Here is a 12,378-nt window from a genome sequence, read left to right as displayed (position 1 = left end):
CAGGAATTCTGGAAAATTCAGGAATTTTTTTTAACTCGGAAAAATGATAGTTTGAATTTCCAGAATGGTGGAATCTGTTGAAGGTGGAATAGTTTGAATAGGTTGAAAAATGTGGAAATGGTGAAAGTTAGAGAAATCGTCCATTCATATAGAATGGGAAAAAATTATGTCCCAGAAAACCTGGAATTGTGGGAATTTTTGGAAGGGAAAGCCCGTGATTGTTGAATAGGTTGAACAGTTTGAAGTTAGAACGCTTTGAATCGGATGAAAAATGTGGAAGGTAGAGCGCGCCAAAATCTGGAGAAGAACTAAAATAATAGATTATTTTGGTGTAGAAAACCATATTTTTTGGAAATAGGTTTTTGGAAGTTCAGGAATTCTGGAAAATGTTGGAAATTTTTTTGAATTTGTAAAAATTATAGTTTGAATTTCCAGAATGGTGGAATCTGTTGAAGGTGGAATGGTTGGAATAGGTGGAACAACTTGGAAATGGTGAAAGTTAGGAAAATAGCCAATTCATGTAGAATGGGGAAAAATCATGTCCCAGAAAACCTAGAATTCTGGGAAATCTGGGAATTTATGGAATTTGTCAAGGGAAAGCCCGCGATTCCTGAATAGGTTGAACAGTTCGAAGTTGGAACGCTTTGAATCGGATGAAAAATGTGGAAGGTAGAGCGCCAAAATCTGGAGAAGAATGATAATAATAAATAGATACATTTTGCTATAGAAAACCATATGTGTGAATGCTTCGGAGCATTCACACAATAAACACACCATATTTGTTTATTTTTTTCATTTCACTGCCTTTTAATTTTTGACTGAAAACATTAGGAGTGTGGGGAAAAATCGATTCGAATACGTTGTGCGATTCAGAATCGATTCTCCTTTTTTTTTTTTAAATCGATTTTTTTTCTTTTTTCTCTTTTTATTTTTATTTTTTTATCAATCCAACAAAACAATACACAGCAATACCATAACAATGCACTCCAATTCCAAAACCAAACCTGACCCAGCAACACTCAGAACTGCAATAAACAGAGCAATTGAGAGAAGACACAAACACCACACAGAACAAACCAAAAGTAGTGAAACAAAAATGAATATTATCAACAACAGTATCAATATTAGTTATGATTTCAGCATAGCAGTGATTAAAAATCCTTCATTGACATTATTATTAGACATTTATAAAAATTGTAAAAAAAGAACAATAGTGTCACAGTGGCTTACACTTGCATCCCCAATGTTTTCACAAAGATGAAATAAGTCATATTTTTGGTTCGTTCAATAGTTAAAACAAATTTACATTTATTGCAATCGGTTGATAAAACATTGTCCTTTATAATTACAAAAGCTTTTAAAAAAAAATCTACTCTGCTAGCATGTCAGCAGACTGGGGTAGATCCTGCTGAAATCCTATGTATTGAATAAATACAGAATCGTTTTAAATCGAAAAAATATCGTTTTTGAATCGAAAATCACGCTGAATCGAAAAAATCGATATATTATCAAATCGCGACCCAGAGAATCGATATTGAATCGAACCGTGGGACACCCAAAGGTTCGCAGCCCTAGAAAACATACACACTGTACATGCATGGTTTGTGTCACAACGATCAGGTGTTCTGTAAGGAATGATGCTTTATCAATAGTACCAGTCAAAAGTCTAGAGACAGTTTCTCATGCTATTGAAAGAGAAAGTGTCTCCAAACCAGCGCTGTGTATAATGTCACCAGTTCCTCCTCTGTGCTGCAGCCTTGTTTTCCAGGTCTGATCAGCTCTGATGACCGAGTGGACTGCAGGCTGTGCCCAGCAGGTTTCTCCTGCTTTCCACCTGATGGGAGCCTGTTATTATGCCCGCCTGGGAAACATTCTCCAGAAGGGATCCTTCATTGTCGAACATGTCCTCTGGATTCTATGTGCACATTTGGATATGCACACAAGGTAACATACAGCAGTGTTTTTCAACCTTTTTTTAAGCCAAGGCACATTTTTTGCGTTGAAAAAATCCGGAGCTACACCACCAGCAGAAATTATTAAAAAACGAAACTCAGTTGACAGTAAAAAGTTGTTTTAATTGTTGGGTATGACTTTAAAGCATAACCAAGTATGCATCACTATAGCTCTTGTCTCAAAGTAGGTGTACTGTCACCACCTGTCACATCACACTCTGACTTATTTGGAGTTTGTTGCTGTTTTCCTGTGTGTAGTGTTTTACTTCTTGTCTTGCGCTCCTATTTTGCTGGCTTTTTCTCTTTTTTTGGTATTTTCCTGTAACAGTTTCATGTCTTCCTTTTGAGCGATATTTCCCGCATCTACTTTGTTTTAGCAATCAAGAATATTTTAGTTGTTTTTATCCTTTGTGGACAAGTCGCCACCTCATCAACACAGATAGACAGACAACATTCACACACTAGGGCCAATTTAGTGTTGCCAATCAACCTATCCCCAGGTGCAAATAAGTGAAATTAAATAATCGCACGGTACGCTAGTGTGCCGCGGCACAGTGATTGAAAAACACTGACCTCAAGACACTGCACTGTATTTAGTCACATGTTTTATTCACTTCCTGCTTGCTTCCTGTATCTTCATGCTTCACAGTGTGGGCCTGGTAAGGAGCCTAACTTTGATCACACGGAGTGTAACGACTGTCCTCCAGGCTTTTATTCCAACGTGTGCACCATCCGATGTCTTCAATGTCCTGCAGGTAAGGAAGCAATGACCACATTTTTAATCCAGTACAACAATAACCCCCTGATGACCACAGGGAATTACTGCCCAGAAGGTGGTATGGCCCAACCACTCACATGTCCACCTGGCTCGTCTTCCTCACTGGGCCAGACTTCATGCCATCAGTGTAATAACAGCGCCTCACAGTGTGGGGCAGCACTACCCAAGAGCCCGCAGGAGCAGAGGTCGAGTCAACCCATTGCATGTGGACCAGGCACATACAAACACTCGAAAGATGATTCCGTCTGTTTTGTGTGCCCAATAGGTTAGTGCTTAAAGTATCGCAGTGTTCATTTCTACTGAAAGGACGAGGTTTATACATTTGTGTGTTTTAAATACAGGTCATTACTGCGAAGGAGGTGTAGCTGTGCTTTGTCCTGCAGGAACTTATGGTTCTACAGAAGGTCTGACCAACTGCACGATTTGTCCTGCAGGTAGAACACTCATGTGATTGTTGATTAAGTCAGATTATTCAAAGCAGTTTGTTATGTTATAGAAAAGTGGTACTGTTTGATTGTAAGCACTGCAGAAAGTCAGTGTTCAAAAATAAATAAATAAATAAATGGGTTGTACTTGTATAGCGCTTTTCTACCTTCAAGGTACTCAAAGCGCTTTGACACTACTTCCACATTTACCCATTCACACACACATTAACACACTGATGGAGGGAGCTGCCATGCAAGGCGCCAACCAGCACCCATCAGGAGCAAGGGTGAAGTGTCTTGCTCAGGACACAACGGACGTGACGAGGTTGGTACTAGGTGGGATTTGAACCAGGGACCCTCGGGTTGCGCACGGCCACTCTCCCACTGCGCCAAAAATTAAATAAAAAATTAGGGGTATTTTACTTGAACTAATCAATATTATCTGCCAATAAAACAAGAACATTTGGCTTGTCAAGACTTTCCAAAACAAGTAAAATTAGCTAACTTTAATGAAAATAAGTATTTTTTCACTAATAAGTGCACTTTTCTTGGTTGAAAAAAAGACACCTTTTTGCTTAATTTGGTAAAAAATATTCTTAAAGGGGAACATTATCACAATTTAAAAAGGGTTAAAAACAATAAAAATCAGTTCCCAGTGGCTTGTTGTATTTTTTGAAGTTTTTTTCAAAATTTTACCGGTCTCGGAATATCCCTAAATAAAGCTTTAAAGTGCCTTATTTTCGGCTCTCTGCGAAGACACTGGCCATTTCCCTGTGACGTCACACAGTGCTGCCAATGTAAACAAACAATGGGAATAGCACAGCAAGATATAGCGACATTAGCTCGGATTCAAACTCGGATTTCAGCGACTTAAGCGATTCAACAGATTATGCATGTATTGAAACGGATGGTTGGAGTATGAAAATATTGAAGAAGAAACTGAAACTATTGAGCGAATAGCTATTGACGCTATTCATAGCCATAGCATGGCCGAATAGCTGCGTTAGCATCGCCGGTAAAATGTGCGGACCAAACGATCATGACTTTCGCATGTTGTGACACTGGAGCAACTTAAATCTGTCGATTGGTAAGTGTTTGTTTCGCATTAAATGTGGGTGGAAGGAAACGTAATATAGTTGCAAATGCATCTGCAGGTTATCCATACATCTCTGTGCCATGTCTGTCTTAGCATCGCCGGTAAAATGTGGAGAAAATCCGGCACATTCAATGGGGGTCTGGCGGCAGACACTTTCGTATCTTCGGGCCAGTGGTGCAACTTGAATCCCTCCCTTTTAGTGTTGTTACACCCTCCGACAACACACCGACGAGGCATGATGTCTCCAAGGTTCCAAAAAATAGTCAAAAAAACGGAAAATAACAGAGCTGAGACCCGGTGTTTGTAATGTGTTGAAAATGAAAATGGTGGGTGTGTTACATCGGTGACGTCACATTCTGACGTCATCGCTTCCAGCGAGATAAACAGAAAGGCGTTTAATTCGCCAAAATTCACCCATTTAGAGTTTGGAAATCGGTTAAAAAAAAAGATGGTCTTTTTTCTGCACCATCAAGGTATATATTGACGCTTACATAGGTCTGCTGATAATGTTCCCCTTTAAATGAAGTAAATGCTAGTGCCATTATCTTGATATAATGATATGCGCTCGGCATTACATTTCTTGAAACCAGCAAGCTTATACTACTACTGGCTTTGGAGCAATCAAAGCTGCTCACACGGTCTCTAAGGTTGGCACTATGTTTGACAGATCAACTTAATGTATATTATATTTATCCATGACAGCATTTTTATTATATGGCCTAAAAATGCATATTTCCATCGACAACATGACATCATCGCGCCAAGTGCGTGCTCTTTCAGTCAATTAGTGCGCATATTTACAGCCCGGCCCCCGGCCAAAAAATGTTATATTGTAATTTTGAAGAATTTATCTGATTGTGCTTGAACCGTTTCTGTTATAAATTGTTAGAAATGTCAGATGTTAAAGGCCTACTGAAAGCCACTACTAGCGACCACGCAGTCTGATAGTTTATATATCAATGATGAAATATTAACATTGCAACACATGCCAATACGGCCTTTTTAGTTTGCTAAATTGTAATTCTAAATTTCACGCAAAGTGTCGTGTTGAAAACGTCGCGATATGATGACTCGTGTGATGACGCGTGCGTTGGACGTCTCGGATTATAGCGGACATTATTTTCCAGCCCTATCCAAGCTATAAGTAGTCTGCTTTAATCGCATGATTAAATAGTATTTTGGACATCTGTGTTGCTGAATCTTTTGCAATTTGTTCAATTAATAATGGAGACGTCAAAGAAGAAAGATGAAGATGGGAAGCTTTTAGCCTTTAGCCACACAAACACGGTGTTTCCTTGTTTAAAATTCCCGAATGTGAAGCTTTACTATGGATCCGAGCGGTCAAGCGAACATGGATCCCGACCAAATGACAACCGGCAGTTTTCGGTGAGAAAATTGTGGTCTTACCGGAGACACCAGTGGAGCGTCGTCCTGCTGCAGCGCGTGACTTCCCTCTGAGACTCTGGCGTCAACACACCCGTGGCCACACCCCTCCGACTTTAAGTACTGTATAATCTCAGTAAAACAATAGGCAGATAAGGGATTTTCCAGAATTATCCTAGTAAATGTGTCTAATAACATCTGAATTGCTCCTACCTCAATCGCCTTTTTTTTTTTTTTTCTAGTCCTTCATACTAAATTTCCTCATCCATGAATCTTTCATCCTCGCTCCAATTAATGGGGAAATTGTCGCTTTCTCGGTCCGAATAGCTCTAGCTGCTACTGGCTATGTTTGTAAACAATGTGAGGAGCCCTACAACCCGTGACGTCACGCGCACATCGTCTGCTACTTCTGGTACAGGCAAGGCTTTTTTTATTAGCGACCAAAAGTTGCGAACTTTATCGTCGATGTTCTCTACTAAATCCTTTCAGCAAAAATATGGCAATATCACGAAATGATCAAGTATGACACATAGAATGGACCTGCTATCCCCGTTTGAATAAGAAAATCTCATTTCAGTAGGCCTTTAAATATTAACTGTCAGTTTGCTGTACTGTGCCAGCTGTATTACTACATGAGTACATCTTTTCTATTGTTTCATTGATAATAAAACAGCAAAGTCCATTTGGCTGTCATCTGTTTTAGTTATGAGACACAATTGTGTCAAAGTCCTGATTTTTTTTTTTATGCTTACAATAAGAACTTATTACTTTAAAAAATGGTTTTATACTTGTGAGTGTTGATGACACAGCTTTGCAACATTTGATTTTCTAGTTTCAAGCATGTTTTACTCAGTATAGGTCATCAAATCTCAGCAACAAGCTGTAATATCTTACTGAGATCATTTAGGAACAAAACCCTTGAAACAAGTAAAAAACTCTGACAAAAAAATCTGCTTAGTGAGAATAACTCTCAGAAAATAAGCAATTATCACCCTTATTTGAGGTATTTAATCTTACTTAGATTTCAGTTTTTGCAGTGAGAGAATCAGTACTTGCATGGGATTTGGTCTTTACCTAAGATTACCAAATTCAGCACCAATGCCTCGTTAAAAGTGTTCTTGTCCTTTCCTCAAAGGGTTTTACTGTCTGGAAGGTCGCTCATCCAGGCCCTCCACCCAGTTTTTGTGCCCACCAGGCTATTACTGTGAAGAGGGCACCTCAACCCCTCATGGGTCACCTTGTCCAGCTGGTACAGTAGGAGAACAACTGGGGCAGACAAGTACGGCAGCTTGTAAAAGATGCAGCGAAGGACGGTTTTGTCCCGCAGGTAAGTTTCAGCATGAATGCTGACCTACATTGCGGAAGACATACTTAATAAACAGGAGGGTAATTACAAAATACTCTAAAAGCGTATTGCTCTGACTTAAAATGCACTAGTGGGATATCTTCTGCCTGTGTCTTGATAGGTTCTTCGGCTCCTGGCTTGCCCTGCGCTCGAGGAAGATTCTGTCCTGCCGGCACTCGAGAGGAAGTTGTGTGTCCTTCAGGCACTTTCACCCCAAATCAAGGAGCCATAGGTTGGTTTACGTGCTCTTCTACACAAACTGATAATCAAGCACCTTATCATCCCTCCGGTCATCATGATGCTCCTGTATGCCCTATAAAAACTTATTCCCTAAAGGCCTACTGAAATGAGATGTTCTTATTTAAACGGGGATAGCAGGTCCATTCTATGTGTCATACTTGATCATTTCGCCATATTGCCATATTTTTGCAGAAAGGATTTAGTAGAGAACATCCACGATAAAGTTCCCAACTTTTGGTCGCTAATAAAAAAGCCTTGCCTGTACCGGAAGTAGCAGACGATGTGCGCGTGACGTCACGGGTTGTGGAGCTCCTCACATCTGAACATTGTTTACAATCATGGCCACCAGCAGCGAGGGCGATTCGGACCGAGAAAGCGAAGATTTCCCCATTAATTTGAGCGAGGATGAAAGATTCGTGGATGAGGTAAGTGAGAGTAATGGACTAGAAAAAAAAAGACGAGGGCAGTAGGAGCAATTCAGATGGTATTAGACAAATTTACTAGGATAATTCTGGAAAATCCCTTATCTGCTTATTGTGTTACTAGTGTTTTAGTGAGATTATGTGGTCGTACACGTACCTAAAAGTCGGAGGGGTGTGGTGACCGCCAACGTCTCCGAGGGAAGCCACGTATCTCGACGAGGCAAGGCAGCCGGGTTGAGATTTTTTTTTTTTGTTTCCCCCTCCACATGGTGTAAGCATCCGACGGTCAGTGGCGGCCGGTGGGAGGAGGCAAGAGAGTCCACAGCTGCAGGAGGAACGACGCAAACTCTCCGCTCATGTCTACGGTAAGAGCCGAATGTAAACAAAGAAACACCGGCTGTGTTTGTGTTGCTAAAGGCGGCCGCAGTACACCGCTTCCCATCTACATCTTTCTTCTTTGACGTCTCCATTATTAATTGAACAAATTGCAAAAGATTCAGCAACACCGATGTCCAGAATACTGTGGAATTATGCGATTAAAGCAGACTACTCATAGCTGGGATCGAAACTGGATCAAAATGTCCGCTACAATCCGTGACGTCACGCGCACTCGTCATCATACCGCGACATTTTCAACATGATACTTTGCGCGAAATTTAAAATTGCAATTTAGTAAACTAAAAAGGGCGTATTGGCATGTGTTGCAATGTTAATATTTCATCATTGATTTATAAACTATCAGACTGCGTGGTCGCTAGTAGTGGCTTTCAGTAGGCCTTTAACATATCAGCTTGGTGATTATATCAAAAAATATGCCAGTGTCCATACAGCTGCAATGAATCATGAGGTAAAGATGACGAATTGCAGCGGATGGACGCAAAAAGGGCAGACAGGGACGTGTTATGTAGAAGAAAAAAAAAAACAGCAGTGAGTTGAAACTATGCATGATAAACTCCATCAGTTTTATCTAACGCTTTATCTGCTTTAAAATATAAGTTGCAGTCCTCAGCTGAATGAAATCTTGTGTGTCTTACTTGCCAGTATGACAGCAATGTCTTTGTACCAGGTTTGAAGGACTGTCTCAAATGCCCGGCTGGATTCTACTGTCCCGCGGGGGCAAGCGACCCCGTGCCGTGTCCACCGGGCTCCTTCAACCCCTTAGAGGGTCAGGCGGACTTGGCTGACTGCAGAGAGTGCCATGCGGGCAAAGCCTGCACTCAGGTCGCTCTAAGGGCTCCAGATGTAGACTGCATGCAAGGGTGAGGAGACACTTCATTAGGCACGACTGCCTGGCGAGACCAGAACCAGAACTTAAATTTGCTCTGTCACAAAACACTGGGATATATGAGACTACTTGAATACAGTAGAGCGGCGCCTCAACCTATGAGCTTAATTGATTCTGTGATGGAGCTCCTAACTCAAAACACTTGTATCTCATATCAATATTTCCCATTTAAATACATTAAAATCAATTGGTGCCTGGTCCCCTAAAAAGGACCCATTTAAACATTAAACATGAAAAACAAACTTTTAGATAAGAAATATTGTATAAAAACAGTACAATAAAATGTACTACGAACAATTACAGTAGTTTGAAAAAAATAATGATTTAATGATAATGTAAATAATTTACCTAATAGAGTGGACTCCTAAGGCAGTGGTTCTCAAATGGGGGTACGCGTACCCCTGGGGGTACTTGAAGGTATGCCAAGGGGTACGTGAGATTCAAAAATCCTTTATAAATATATTTATTGAATAATACTTCAACAAAATATGAATGTAAGTTCATAAACTGTGAAAAGAAATACAACAATGAAATATTCATTGTTGACAGCTAGATTTTTTGTGGACATTTTCCATAAATATTGTTTATGTTTAAAATATTATTTTATTGTGAAGAAATGTTTAGAATGAAGTTGATGAATCCAGATGGATCTCTATTACAATCCCCAAAGAGGGCACTTTAAGTTGATGATTACTTCTATGTATAGAAATCTTTATTTATAATTGAATCACTCGTTTATTTTTCAACAAGTTTTTAGTTATTTTTATATATTTTTTCCAAATATTTCAAGAAAGACCACTACAAATGAGCAATATTTTGCTCTGTTATACAATAGAATAAATCAGAAACTGATGACATAGTGCTGTATTTTACTTCGTTATCTCTTTTTTTCTACCAAAAATGCTTTGCTCTGATTAAGGGGTACTTCAATTAAAAAAAAATTTCACAGGGGGTACATCACTAAAAAAAGGTTGAGAACCACTGTCCCATGGTATTGTCACGCCAAACACCCCCCCCCCCCCCCCCCCCCACCCATTTACTTCCGGGGTCACGTTTCCTCTTACGTCAAGAATATCCTCAAGTTAATTTGTCCGATTAATACAGACGTTTTGTTAACGCTATATTATAAAAATATAACGCTATATTACAAAAATATAACGCTATATTACGAAAATATAACGCTATATTACGAAAATATAACGCTATATTACGAAAATATAACGCTATATTATGAAAATATAACGCTATATTACAAAAATATAACGCTATATTACGAAAATATAACGCTATATTACGAAAATATAACGCTATATTATGAAAATATAACGCTATATTACAAAAATATAACGCTATATTATAAAAATACAGACGTTTTGTTAACGCTATAAATGATGACCATAGTCATCATTGTCACAGACGTCCCACTGGGTGTGAGTTTTCCTTGCCCTTATGTGGGCCTACCGAGGATGTCATAGTGGTTTGTGTTGTGGTTTGTGCACCCCTTTGAGACACTAGTGATTTAGGACTATTTAAGTAAATAAATGTAAAAAGCAATTTACAAACACAAGCAATGGTATGACGTAAGAGGAAACGTGACCCCGGAAGTAAATGGGGGGAACGCTTTTTTATATTTTTATATTATAACGTTAACGAAACGTCTGTTTTTTTTTTTAATAATATAGCGTTAACAAAGCGTCTGTATTAATCGGACACATTAACTTGAGGATATTCCTGACGTAAGAGGACACATGACCCCGGAAGTAAATGGGGGGGGGGGTGTTTGTCGGGGGAAGAAATTTGGCGTGACAGCATCTCCTTCCAGCTGCTTCTCCGTCAAACACATTATCATCAGCTTTTTCATATTGTCATGATTAAATGTCTGCCGTTTGGATATATTTTAACATTCTTAGCTGGCGTTAGATTCGTCATGCTTTAGTATGGTGCAGACTACGCTCAAATTCCTTGCTGTTTTTGATGATTTATTTCTTTTTTTTCTTGCAAGGAATTGTGAAATAAAATCATGTCTTCAGGAGATCAAAACTGTACTGAATTCCAGCACACTCTACCTATTTCCCAAGTTTTAGTTTAGAGAAAAGGAATGATTGGCCTGGACCACTAGGATACTTCTTTATGTTTGAGAACTTTATAGTCTATACATTTAGAGGGAAGTGCTAATCAAACACTCAAGAAGTCTAGAATTAAACAGTATCTAAGAGAATTGACATTGTGTGTATACCTTCAGTACTGAATGATGAGCAGAGGCAGAGTTTGGAGTGTCTTCTTTAGCTTACTTTCCATGTTTATGTACTCACTGTTCAGGTACTTGGAACATGTTCTCCTTACCGTTTGCTGTTTGATACCCGATATCACTCTAACTAGCCGCCTGAAAGCGGGCGACCCCACTGTAGAAATAGCCTGCATGTCTTCTAGCACATACGCTGCAATGGCTCTATCAATGTTGTCGTGGCTTGCATTCCCTCCGTAAAAATCCTTAGGTGGTGGTGGAGGTGGAGGTGAAGTGGCATCAGAGTCTGTGTCACTGTTTACTAGCTTCGTCGAAGCATGTTGCTTTTGTAGCTGTTTCAGCAGATTTGAATTGCTGTTTTGGGCAGTAGGTAGGATGTTTGATCCAAGACACAACCTACATTTAACTAAAATGTTCTTTTCTTTGTGCTCGACAAAAGAAAAGTAGTGAGAATATCTCCATGTTAAGGAACTCTGCTTAGGCTCCGCTATGTTGTCTTAGCTTACCACCACTAGGTGTGAATGTATGTTGAGTCCTACTTCTCTGTGAGCGCTTTGAGTGTTTAGAAAAGCGCGATATAAATCTAAGTTATTTTTTTTTGTTAGTAAACACAGACACGCCCCTCCCCGCCCCACACACAGCGCGGCTCTTGTGACACAGGAAGAATCACAAGGACGACACCACAGCTCTCCAATAAAACGCACTCAGATCTTCGCAGTTTCTAGCCGATACTATATAAAAATTTACGTAAAATAACGCAATAACGCATCATGTAATAATGGTAACTAAGTTACTGAGTATAAAAAATAACGCGTTAGACCACTATTTACCGCCGAAAATATCGGCGTTACAGTAACGCGTCACAAAGTAACATGTTAGTCCCAAAACCGGTCAGCACTGTCCTTCCTGCCCATGGTTGGAAAACAAAGCTGTGCCCATCTCTAGCTATATGCTAATACTAGCGAGTAAGACCAGATGTTTGGACTGTTTTTATGTGATTCACTGTGATATCTGTAAAGCCAACTAATGACAGGGATGCTTGTTTCTCAGGTATTTGCTTGCAACTCAAAACAAGAGCCAGCTGTTAGCTCAAAACACTCTTAAGTTGAGACACCGTCGTCTGTACAGTTGGATAAACACCGGTTGTCCACTTGTCAGGTTCAAACACTGATGACATCTATTAAACAGACAAGAAGCAAGTAATCAT

The 12,378-nt window shown here is 39.6% G+C and overlaps 1 protein-coding gene across 1 annotated transcript in view; it reads left to right on the top strand.

Annotated features, from left to right (window-relative positions):
* LOC133537328 (neurogenic locus notch homolog protein 3-like) overlaps positions 1-12,378 on the top strand; it is a 90,249-nt gene that overhangs the window by 29,668 nt on the left and 48,203 nt on the right. Inside the window, exons 5-11 of the mRNA XM_061878360.1 lie at positions 1,756-1,944; positions 2,602-2,707; positions 2,768-2,995; positions 3,072-3,164; positions 6,770-6,961; positions 7,101-7,211; positions 8,708-8,900. Of these exons, the coding sequence (XP_061734344.1) occupies positions 1,918-1,944; positions 2,602-2,707; positions 2,768-2,995; positions 3,072-3,164; positions 6,770-6,961; positions 7,101-7,211; positions 8,708-8,900 (950 nt within the window). The 5' untranslated portion in view covers positions 1,756-1,917. The remainder of the gene's footprint in view (positions 1-1,755; positions 1,945-2,601; positions 2,708-2,767; positions 2,996-3,071; positions 3,165-6,769; positions 6,962-7,100; positions 7,212-8,707; positions 8,901-12,378) is intronic.

Source organism: Nerophis ophidion, linkage group LG18 (assembly GCF_033978795.1).
Source record: "Nerophis ophidion isolate RoL-2023_Sa linkage group LG18, RoL_Noph_v1.0, whole genome shotgun sequence".
NCBI lineage: Eukaryota > Metazoa > Chordata > Actinopteri > Syngnathiformes > Syngnathidae > Nerophis > Nerophis ophidion.
This window is presented reverse-complemented; position numbering and strand designations above follow the sequence as displayed.